Raw genomic sequence first — 12,705 nt, forward strand, 5'->3', positions numbered from 1 at the left:
AATCTCCCAACACCATAAACAGCCATTGTTACCCAGATACCTCAAAACCGTGTGCCATATTGTGTCGGATAGGGATATTTTCAGTGTAAACTTCGTTAGATACTTGAAAATGACAACGCCCTCGCCATCTGTGGCTGACATAGCACACAGCTGGTTACATCACTAACCCTGTAGTCATACAGAATGGCTTCAAGTTTTAAGCTTATACTTGGAAGAAGGATCAGGTATTATGGTTCTTTTCTCTTCCTCCAGACCAAAGGTCTGCAACGTGGTAATCTTAGCAGAACTGCAAGTTTGCTAAGGCAGTTGATTTTACTGCTATAAAAAAATTCTTTGATTTAATGAAGGGTGCAAGTACACGAGGAAAGTGCTAATCTTCTCAAAATAAAAAATCTTCAAAAGGAAGTGTTACAATTTTAGCAAGAAGATCAAGAGAATTCATTCCCTGCTTAAAATTCATGCATTCAATTGATTCTGTCGACGATGGTTGAAAATCCAAATTTATGTTTCATTCCTAACTTCATGACCTGTAACACATGGGATGGATGCTACTGTAACAGTACTGAAGTAAGCACAATGAGTATTGAATTCAGATTATAGAATTATGTCTAGCTGAGTTACATTAATGAAGAATTTTTCATTGATCATCTGACCATTTTCATGTTTGAAAAGCTTAAAATGATATAAGCCCACACTAATTACCAGTGAAAGATGCATATCCCCGTTGATGCTGGAGGATGTGGCCACACTAAAGTTCGTAGACACCTATGTAATAAAGACAATGCTCTTGAGCTTTTTTATGAAACCAGACATCTAGATCATTCATCCTTTGGCTACTGATACAACACAATTATGCTGATAAAATACAATACAACTATGGCATAGCCATTTCCTGAAGCAGTCTTTTAGATGTTAATGGAACTAGTGGAGCAACAAAATTTAACCACTGAAGACTCTCAATAGAAATCGGGTATATGACTAATGGCTTATGCTGCATGTCTGTAAACATCTCAAACTACCAGTTAAGTCCATCAATTAGTATACAAGAACTGCAATAGTATTTCCTGCACTTGAACAGGCTCTACAAGATTCTTGATTAAAGTGACCATCTAATTCCAAAATTCTTAATAGTTAAAGTGAAGAATTTAGAACTAGATCATGATTAGATTATGAGCTACAGGAGTAAAATTCTGTAAGAAACTACATTTATGGAACAGAAAATGAAACTGCATATTTGTAGAAAATGGGGAAATATTCACTAGAACTGATAAAAATTCTATTAAAAACTTACTTTTCTGTATCCAAATACAAGAAAAAGATGACCCAACAATTCTCACTCCAACTCAAATTCAGGAAGTGGGCGCATCAACATACTTTCCGCCTCAAGATCTGCCAATGAGGGTCCAGTCCCCTCCCCACATCTCAAGTTGCGATTGCAAGATAAAGCCCCAAATACACAAAAACTCATGAGCAAGATTCCAATCAAATGTAACACAAACAACAGATTCATCAGAGCTACACCTCTCAACCTATCCACTTCCAGATCGCACTGAATGTCAGTGGTAGCTTTAGCCGGAGACATTGAGATCTTACGACAACCCTTCAACGAGAAGGTATCAGAGTACAAGGACAACCCAGCCTGCAACACCCAAGTCCCCTTGAAAATAAGACACGAGGAGAGTACCACTTCTGCGAAAAAAGCTGTAGGCCGAAACGAAAGGTAAAAGCAAGCAGCGGCACATAAAAGCGAGAGCCCACCTAACAATTCGTAAACACGGCCACCGAGCCCTGTAATTCCCTTTCCCAATAGCCAATACTCCATGAGAAATGCAATTCCAGCGAAAACAAACACAAGACTTTCGTGCATGAGAAAAGGGTCGATATTTTCTCGGAGAATCACCAAAATGACGAGGATCCAGAAGAAAATTCCCACTGCTGCTTGCTGAAAGAAAGCGAATCGGTACGTTGCATGACCAGAGAACGTTAAGAAGAAGAAAATCTCGGATAATGAGGCAATGGGGAGGGCGATAAGAAGGACGTATAAATCAATGTTTTTCCATCTGGGTTCTGACATATACCATAGCTTTGATCTGTAGACGCATGGGTTCTTGAGATATAAAGAGAATGAGCAGAGGAGGCGACGAATTCCAATTGGGAAGAAGAAGAGAAATGCTAAGAAATGTGTTGCAAATGATCCCATTTTTCTGTTCTGCTTTCCCTATTTTCTTCTGCTGTGGAAGAGAACGCAAAATTCTTGTCTAGTTCTTCCCTGATAGAGATTCAAATCCATAGCAGATCATAGTTCTTGGTGTATTACCCTTCATAATTTTCTGAAAAAATTCTGCAGAGATGTGTTTAGAGTTTCATTCAAATAAGAACAACATCAGTTGACGAAGAAGAAGAAATCCGTAGAACCCAGATGGAAAAACCATCATCATCGACTGTCGACATCAAGCTTTTGACATAAGAAAACTAAAATCTGTGGAAATCAAGTTTCTTTTGTCTCACTAGCCCAATTTCCGCATTCTGATTTTGGACCGGTAAGGGCCAATCACAAAAAAGGAAGAAAACTAATTCATTTTTCAAAGCTATGAAAGATTCAATTGCTACATAATACAAACAGGCCCTTAGGTCCTCTAAATAGAAGTTCTTTTGCACAATAACGTAAAACCAAAGAGTTTACATGAGAAATGACGGATCTGGCTTTCAAGGTTTGAACTTGTGATCAATATGTTGCAATAGTGTAACTTAACTATTGCGCCACAGGCTTACCCGTTGAAATGTCATTTTGTCTTTGAAAAAAAATTAAAAGTGTGTTGGGCTGTCAAGAAGTGTAACATAGATCAATTGAGTATAACAGAGATGAAGATGTTGAGATGGATGTGCAAAAAACCTAAGTGGATACATGGCAAAACTAGGAGAGGTAGAGTAAAGAATGACTAGATTAAAGTTGATTTAGAAGTAGCCCTGATTCAAGACAAACTCTGAGAATGTTGCTTAAGGTGGTATGGTCATGTTCATCGGAGATCTAAGGATGCCCTGGTAAGAAGAGACTAGATCCACATGGAAAAAACTAAAAGAGATAGAGGTAGGCCTAAAATGACTATTGATGAGGTTGTAAAAGAAGATATGTATAGGCTAGGTCTCTACTCTAGTATAACCTCAAATAGAGTTGTTTAGAGGTCGAAAATCCATGTTGCCGATTGATTTTTTGTGTGGTGTTTTGTGGTATTTCTTTGTTTTTTTTTTTTTTTGGTTTTTTCTTTCTCTGTTTCCTTTTATTGTCATCATGTTGTTCATATAGCTGATCCCATTTAGTCAGAAGAAAACTAAGTTATTATCAAAAAAAATAAAAATATGTTAAATTAAGATGGTGAAAAAATAAAATTATATACTTGGGGTGTCAATACGAAACATTTATTTTATACATATGTGAAATGATTATATCCTTGCAAAGGAGAGACAATTTTAAAAGAGAGAAAAAGAGGGAGGGAGGGAGGGAGGGATGTCATGCAAATTCCATCAAGTCTTGTATTGAAACCATATGGAAAGACTCAATGGATAACAACTTCTGAGAGACCTGATGCATGGTGGGTCGAGAACTAGGATCTTTGCGTGTGGATGCCAAAGCAAGGATCACTGTTGAAACTAGTTCTTGTGCTATAAAACCAGCTGGAGGTGGTGGTAGCCGCCGGTCTAATATTGTACTAACAAGTTGCCAATCATGATCCACTTCAGACTCTAGGGACGGAAGGAGTTCACTTGGGTGCTTTCCCATTAGTACTTCTAATGCTACCACTCCAAAACTGTATACATCGCATTTCTCCGTTACCTTCATTGTGGTTGCAAGCTCTGAAAAACATAATGATAAGAAAAAAGAGTAAGAATACCAATTAAAGCTCTTTTTGGTATAGTTTAAATTTATGTTTATCTAGCACAAGCATTAATAAATATGTTCGATATGATTTATGATCCTTATTTTTCATTAATATAAATCAAGATTTCAATAAAGTCATAAAGAAAAAAAGGAGGTGTTTAAGAAAAAAGAAGAAACTATTTATTTAGAGGAAAAGATTCCGACAACACTTGTACGTAAATCACTTTTGCACATTCTTTCACATTTTACTGTTTAAACGCATAAAGTAATCACCCCCTATTACAACTTCGGAAGATTAATAAAAGGAAACCCTTAGATGCCTGCATGGCATTGGAAGGTTTCAAGATTCAAAAGAAAAAGTTGCAAAATAAGTTAGTGATTGGATACTACTTGTATAGTATATACTTTGTAGGCACCAAATCGCGTTGATTACTTTTGTTATGCTCAAAACTCAAGGATGTTCTTTCCAAAACTTTGTGTTGAGTTATCTTAAGAGTTTATCCCAGGAAAATTTACATATACCTCTCTTGAGGTTTGACCTAATTACATCTACACTTTACATTTCATTTATTACGTTCTGGTCCATGAAACATAACATCGTGAGTGAATGAGTGAGATGTTAGTTTTTGAAATAGAAAAAAAATTATTTATCTTTATTATATCTTGAACTTAAAACATCCTAATTCTAAGACCATCCTCACGAGGAGGTTGTATTTAATTAGGTCAAACCTTAGGGATGGATGTAGGGAGTGCAAGTTTGACCCGAAGATCCCAAACCTGCCCTTAACCTGCCCTTAACCTGATGGGGTCGAGCATAGGCTAAGGCCTTGGGTTAAGCCTTGCCCAACCTACACCCTCCTATATATACTTCTCTCTCTCTCTCTCACACACACACACACTTCCAAGACTGGACCTAGGCTGATCCCTCGGACCAGACTCAGCCTGGGTTTTCAAAAACCTAAACCAGTTCAGCCCTGTGGCACCCAAATCCTGTGAAGCTGAAAAGACAAACAAACTAATAATAAAGCACTGTAGGCTAGATTTCAAACTTACCTGGAGCAATGTAGCCATAAGAACCAACTGGTGCTGTCCAGTTAGATTCTCCAGCTCTCAAGAACCTTGCAGTCCCAAAATCAGAAATTTTAGGCTCAAACTCTGAATCCAACAAAATATTATTTGGTGATATATCCCTGTGCACAATAGCCGGCCCACAGTCATTGTGCAAGTAAGATAAGGCATGAGCTACGCCTTTGATGATCTTCAATCTCATCACCCAGTCCAAGGCCATGGCTTCTTTCTCCTCATATAGAAATTTTCTCAAATTTCCCCTTTCCACATACTCAGAGACAAAATACACGAAACCCTTCACTGAACAGCATCCAAACATCTTCACAATATTCCTGTGCCTGATTCCTGTCAGTGAATGGACTTCAGATTCAAAATTCTTCTGCCATTCATTCTGAGAAAACCCATTTTCATCTGATGAACATTGATGAAGACGTTTCACTGCAAAAATCTCACCAGTTGGAAGAATTGCTTTATATACACTCCCTTGTCCACCTTTCCCTATGAAAAATGTCTCACTGAAGTTATCTGTAGCAGCCACAATATCCTTGAACTCTACCTTCACATTGTAATTCCATATTGAGAATGATTCCTCATTTGGTGAATAATGGGTTTCTGTGTTTAGATCTTCTCTGTGACCACGACGATAGAAGAAGACTCCCAACACAATCGATACAAGCAAAAGGGTAGCCACAGGAACGACAATAGCAATGATGCGATTTCTAGATGAAGAGCTTCCACTGCAGGGTTCCAAACCTTGCGCACTTTCACCACAAAGACCTGTGTTACCTGCTACTTCATTGGCCGAAGCATTCTGGAAAGCCACAATACCTGGAAGCGGACCCTCAAGATTGTTATATGATATATCGACAGATTGAAGACTAATCAAACCTTGCAGGGCAGTGGGTATCGAACCAGAGAGTCTGTTGTGAGAAAGATTCAGATTTTCTAGTGATTTCAAGTTCCCAAACTGTGATGGTATCTCTCCACTGAGAGAATTGAGACTGAGATCTAGAAGAGACTGCAAGGCCGCCAAGTTCCCGAGGTGGAAAGGGATTGTCCCATTTAATTCATTATCACTGAGATTCAAGAGTATTAGTACTTGACAGTCCCCAAGTTCTTGTGGTATTGCCCCTGTGAGATTGTTTGCCGATAGGTCTAGACTTTGCAGATTTGATAGCCTTCCAATCTCTGTTGGTATCTGCCCTGAGAGCCTATTATCGCTCAAATTAAGCTTGTATAGAAGTGAAGATGAGTTGAAGAGCTCTAATGGAATCTTCCCTGTTAGTTGATTTGAAGAAAGGCTGAGGTATTGCAGAAAATCCAACTTTCCAATGTCTGATGGGATATTTCCTGATATCATATTAGAAGATGCTCCAAAGTAGGACAGCATTGCACACTTTCCCCAATTCAAAGATAGTTCACCAAAAAATTGGTTACTGCCCAAGTCAATGTACTCAAGATCAGGGTATACCCCAAATGCATTTGTGATGTCTCCGTAAAGAAAGTTATGCTCAAGGCGGACTCTGATCAAGCCTGTACAGTTTTTAAGGCTTTCTGGGATTGGCCCATCAAATCTATTTCCATTTGCTCCTAAATAAATCATCTGTCTTCCTCTACAGATTTGGGGAGGGAGCTTGCCAGAGAAGTTGTTGTAAGAGAAAGTTACATTTATGAGAGAACCAGGGCCAAAATCTTCTGGTATACTACCAGAGAAATTGTTAAACGCTACAAAGAAGAGACCCAAATTCTGCAAGCGGGTGATCGATGAAGGCAAGTTTCCCTGCAGCATGTTTCCACTTAAATCGAGAGTTTGTAGGCTTTCCATATTACCAATTTCATCAGGCAGAATCCCACTGAGCCGGTTGTTGGCAAAATTTAGACTAAATACCTTAGATAGATTTCCTATGCTGGAAGGGATGGGACCAGTGAACAAGTTGTCAGCTAGGTGAAACTGTGTTAAATTTAACAAGTTTCCAATCTCAGATGGTATTTGACCTGATAATTGATTCTCATATAAGAACAAAACCCCGACCTTATGAAGTGCTCCAATTTCAGGAGGGATTGATCCGGTGAAACTATTGTTATAGAGTTGCAAAGAGATGAGTTCAGTCCAATTGGAGAGGAAATAAGGGTGAAGTTCTCCAGATAAGTTATTGTTAGACATTCCAAGTGCAGAAATCTGGGTTAGTGAGGCCATGGAAAGAGGCAAGGAACCTGAAAGGTTGTTGTTGGACAGTTCAAGAAAAGTGAGATTGGTGCAAAAGCCAAGCTCATCTGGGATGCTGGAACTGAGGCTTGCATTCCCTAGATTTAGTGTTTGAAGCATCTTGAGGTTTCCTATTGAAGATGGTATTGACCCATGAAGAGGATTATCATGCAATTCTAGGATTGTGAGGTTGGTCAGGAGGCCAATTTCATCAGGTATTGTCCCATTCAGCATGTTCATTCCCAGCTGAAGGCCTTGAAGTTCAGTTAAATTCTTCAGTTTATCTACTGGAATTGGTCCTTCAAACTGATTATTGGTCAGGACAAGGAATTGAAGTTTCTTGAATGTGGCCATTATTTGAAGTGGTATCAGACCATTGAAAAAATTTGATGACAATTCCAGAAAAGTTAGATTTGGACTTTGATAGATGAATGGTGGGATATCTGATCCAAGATAGTTGAGACCAAGGTCTAGGTGTGTTAATGTTGGCATGCCTCTAAAACGAACTGGGTCTGGATTCTTTAGATAGTTTCCATCCAAATTGAGAAACCATACCTTCTGAAGATTGCTGATCTGATATGGAATTATGCCAGTGAGTGAGTTGTCGGCGAGCCAAAGCACATGAAGTTCCACTAGATTTCCGATCTCCCCAGGGATTGCATCAGTGAAATTGTTGCTACTAAGATTGAGAAAAGTGAGTTTAGTAAGAGCCCCAATTTCAGTTGGGATTACCCCATCAAGGCTGTTTTTGTTGAGATTGAGGGAGGTGAGATTGGGGAAGGCAGTGAAGTCGAATTTGTCAAGAGTTCCATCAATGCCAGATCTGACCAGGTTTATCCCTACCACACTTCCATCTTTATTGCAGTGAATTCCAGTCCAGTTGCAAGGACTAGTGCTGCCATTAGTAAGAGACCATGAAGTGAGAGAATTAGAGATTAAGCTGCTTTTCCATTTCAATAAAGCTTGGGCTTCTCTCTGTGCAGAGGTCTCTAGGAAAACACAAGACAGAAGAACAAAGAAAAACATCATCTTTAGTGTTTCTCCCATGGCAGAACCTGTAATGAGCAGAAAGGAAGGAATGATGGATCATTGCTGACACAGAGAGAGAGAGAGACCAGTTTGAAACAGTGAAAGTTTGTTCTTTTTGAAAAGTCCTTAAGATACTGAAATCGAAAACGATATTTGTTGTCTAAATTTGAAACTTCAGTCATCTTAGACTTTGAAATTTTCAACCCATGAGATTATTGATTAAAGCACTGACTTTGCTGGTTATTGGCTAGAAAGTTATGATCTTTGGTACGCCAAAAGCCTTTCCTCCCATGGGAGGAAGGTTCTTTGAGTTTATTTTTTAAGAGGTTCAGCTCCCCGTAATTGACTGAGTCACCAACTAACCCCATTAGCTGATTATGGGGTCCACCTACATCAGCATTCAACGTGGGAACCAGGCATTTGCTTTCTCTAAACTGGTAAGGGAATCTTCAAGGATCCTTAAGAGCTCTATAACTGTTATAGCCTAACCAACCATCTTCATTCTTCATGGTACAGACTAGAGAGCAGTCTTCTACCATAAAAAAAACGAAGACTAAGAGAGCAGTCCTTTCAATGGAAAACAAATGAAGCCTTGAAACACAAACAGAGGCCAATTTGGGTTTCAGCCAAACAGAGTATAAAGAGTTGAAAATATTTTAAAAAATGTTAAAAATATGAAACCTTTGAAAACTAACTGAAAACAAATAGACCAATTAAAATAGAAGGGAAAATGCTACTATATGGGAGTATATGATTAAATTTGGAATTTTTTTTTCACCCAGTAGGTTTTGAAAGAGACCCTTTTTTCTAGTATTAGGATAATGAATATAGGTTAATTAGAAAGTCATTTTTTTTAATTTTCACGTACATACACATGAATAATATTTTCAATGAGGCAATCTATAGTGATTTTCACGATCTAAAGAATAGTCCTATTTCTACCAAAAGAAAAAAAAATGAGGTAACCTATGGTGATTTTCCATTAAGTAGTCACACATCATGTTGATGAGTACCGTCGTGTTTGCCTTTTTCGATTTGAAGAATATTTTGAAGGAAGTGGTTCTTTGTCCAAGAGTATGGCCTATGTCAATGTTAGCTTCTTGTGTCTATCTCTCTCTTCCCTCAAAGAAGGGACAAAAATGTTTCTTTACATGGGAGGAGAGATATAGACACCTATGCCACAACTCCCAGACAAAGTCCTTTTTTCGTATTTTAACGAGATGGAACATGAAGATAGTAGCCCTTGCATGTTAAAAGGGTGGGCTTCCAGAGAATGCTCTAATCGCAATTCCTGATGGTTTCACACCGAACCGGTGGTCCTAGGTAAATATGAAATATCTATCTGACACCCTTCTTCAAGCCCTTGATGCTGGCCTAGAGCACGGCATCTTAGTAAGCGGACTCTTCCTACAAAATTTTTGGTCATTTTCAAATCCTGCATAATTTGGTAAATATGTTTATTTTCTTTATTTGTGCTTAGCGAGGCTGTCAATAATTCGTCATTTCATTCATCCTTCATAAAAATAGATTGGGTTTTGGATTATCTTAGTGTTGGACGTAATGCATGAAAGATGCTTTGGCTTGACCGATCTATATGGTATGTCAGGTAAATAGTCAGTACCTTATTATAGTCTATTGATAACTTGCACTTATTATAATTAGCCATAACCCGTCAGCCTTTTTGTATGAATCCTTGTGCTCGTTCATACTTAGAATCTCCATGTAGCCGACCCTATTAAATTGGGAGAATATTTTGGATGTTGTTGTTGTTGTTTGTTATCCCCTGCCCCTTCCACATGGGAAATTAACATATTTGGGCATGATTGAATGAAAAAAGAATCTAACTATATGATTCCACTTGAGTAATGTTCTCCAAGAGTTACACTTGCCACCTTCTATAGGTACATTTAGAACTTGACACTTTCTTTTAATTACCCCTTGTGTTATTACTAAAAGTACTTTATGATAGGGGTATAAAAGGATTTTCAAAAATTAAAATAATTTAAAATTAAGTGACATATATAGATTTTTTTTTAGTACACATATGAAATGATACTATTGCCCATATTGGAAAAAAAATTGTGTACAATGATAAAAGGGCACAAAAAGTAAAGTTACAAATTATTAACACCTTGACCTTGAGGAGTCTTAATAAGAAAATCCTAAAAATAAATAAATAAATCTTCTCTTAACTTCGTGTACTGTCTACTTTAGAAATCAATGTCAATGTCAAATACTTAATTCAATTTCAAAACTATTTCTAAGAACTGAAAATTCTATTTCTTGCAATGGTTAAGTTGCCCTATTACAACATGTTGGTCACATGTTCAAAACCTAGAAACAACTTCTTCTGCGAAACAGAGTGTAAGGTTGTGTACAACTTGCCCCTCCCAGACCCTGCAGTAGTGGGAGCCAATCGTGCACTGGGTTGCTCTCTCTTTTTTCTGAAAATTCCAGCTTAATATTTTGGGATTGATCATAAAAAAGCAAATTGAGAACTCAATGGAAGGGAAGGCTTGGTGGCTTGCAAGGAAAGACTAGCTAACAGAGAAGTACTTGTGTTCGAGAAATTTCGAATTCAAATAGAAAGTAATCTCATAATTAAAAAAAAAGGACCGTAGCTAAGCGGCAAAGAGCATTAGTTGCCAAAGATTTCTATTCGTCAGTTCGAATTCGACTGGTTCCAATAATGTAGCCCATATGAAAATGGATCCCGCTCTTCTACTGCCCAATGTGGTGTGCAACACACATCCGACAGTTGTGAGCACTTGGGCACACATCCCACAATACACAGACAGGTATCCAAGGTCCACATAGCCGTTGGATGTGTGCAGCACACCGTGCCAAGCCATAGAGGAGCCCCACGCTATGAAAACTATAGTAAGTATGTTAAGTAGTAGTACTGCTAAGTAAGGTTGCATTAGCGCAACTTAACCATTGTGCCACAGGCTCACCCATTACACGTAATAAGTTTAAGTCATTCAATATCAAGTTTAAATACATTTCAATAAAAAAAATTTAAGTTTACATTAAACAACTATTAAAAAAGAATATAACAATAAATAATTCAATTCAATGTTACAATTTACATCCGTTTCAGTAAAAATTTTACAGGTAAAGAAGTTGCTTGGATAAAAAATTAGAAAATATAAGAAACCGTTTATATATAAAGGGTTTCGGTTTTCATATATGAAACCATTTATTAAATGATTCGATTTTGATCTTACCTAAATAATCTTGTACCGAATCGAATCAAACCATTTACATTAGAACCAAACCAATTAATACCCTTACTGCTAAGCATTGGAGAAGGAAAAATTTGAAGTATCTTTCTTAATTTCTGAAATGGTCATGTGGGATCCAAATTCATAGAACCAAGCTAGATCCTCTCTAGTGCGCTTCCAACTGCTAAGTGTACGTGGCCAATGCTGTTAGGAGTCCAATGCACATAGGACAAGCTGGCATGCTGGATCTATGTTCCAAATTGGTGAGATATTTAGGGGCATCAGGATCCTCTCCAATGCACCCAACATTGGACGGACCTGATGTGCGTGTTCTAATATTTCCAACTGTCTAATACATATTAGTCATTGAACGCATTGGAGAGGATCCGGATCAGATATTAGGGAGCCAACTAGGGCTGATCCTCACCTAGCTCTTCAGTGATCGCATGATCGATGTCTAAAACAGACAAGCGAATGGGTTTAGTTAATTGAATAAATAATATTGAAAGTTGAAATATTTAAGCCATTTTCTGAATTTATTACAATGAATCTAAACTTCTGAAATGAACTTGTAATCAAATCAATTGCCAATTGGTTGAACCTTCTAGGAGGTCTTTTGCCTCTCATATATGATCTAGTCAATTTTTTTTGGTAAAGGGGGAAATCCGTCTAGGCCGGGAGAAGAGAGGGGCTTCATCGCCTTTAGGGCATTGTGAATTTCCTCAGATGAGGGCATTGCACAGAGAAAATCATTCATCTCAGCTGTAACAACAGGGATTGTAGCATCCAAGACTGATTGAAGGGCCTCCTCTTCGATACCATCTGAAGTAAACACCTCCTTGAAGTGATTCAAGATTTCAATAAAAATCTCTGATTCAGATTGGATCCAATTACCTGATTTTTTTTTTCAATTTTATAGTCTTGTTCCATTGCCTTCTTTGGATTGTTGAAGCATGGAAATACCTCATATTTTGGTCTCCATTTTTAAGCCAAGAAATTCGAGATTTTTGTTGCCACATGATCTCCTCTTTTACTAATTCTTTTGACAATTGACTTGTAATTTCATTTTCTCTTCGTTGAGAGTGATCCGAGACCAACTTACTTTGAAGGATTTCCAATTCTTTCTTAAGCCTGTTGATATTTTCCTGAATGAGACCAAATGTTGCTTTGTTCCACTTCTTCAATTCAATTTCACAGGAAGTCAACTTATTTTTCAGAGGGGGATAGTCATTGTTCATCGCGGTAGAGGACCAAGCTCTAGCAACTGTCATTTTACACTCTGGGTGGCAAAGCCACATAGC

General features: G+C 37.9%; 2 protein-coding genes across 2 annotated transcripts; both read right to left on the bottom strand.

Annotated features, from left to right (window-relative positions):
• Positions 1–1,333: 1,333 nt before the first annotated feature.
• Positions 1,334–2,200, bottom strand: LOC122092217. Its single transcript, XM_042662556.1, has one exon. The coding sequence runs from the start codon at positions 2,198–2,200 to the stop codon at positions 1,334–1,336; it is 867 nt and encodes a 288-aa protein (XP_042518490.1).
• A 1,201-nt stretch (positions 2,201–3,401) lies between these two features.
• Positions 3,402–8,265, bottom strand: LOC122092046 (MDIS1-interacting receptor like kinase 2-like). Its single transcript, XM_042662340.1, has 2 exons — positions 4,931–8,265; positions 3,402–3,852 (listed from the first exon to the last, which is right to left on the bottom strand). Exons 1-2 carry the CDS (start codon positions 8,196–8,198, stop codon positions 3,509–3,511), a joined length of 3,612 nt encoding a protein of 1,203 aa, XP_042518274.1. The 5' UTR covers positions 8,199–8,265; the 3' UTR covers positions 3,402–3,508.
• Between the last annotated feature and the right edge of the window lie 4,440 nt (positions 8,266–12,705).

This window comes from Macadamia integrifolia, chromosome 10 (genome assembly GCF_013358625.1).
Source record: "Macadamia integrifolia cultivar HAES 741 chromosome 10, SCU_Mint_v3, whole genome shotgun sequence".
NCBI classification, from domain to species: domain Eukaryota; kingdom Viridiplantae; phylum Streptophyta; class Magnoliopsida; order Proteales; family Proteaceae; genus Macadamia; species Macadamia integrifolia.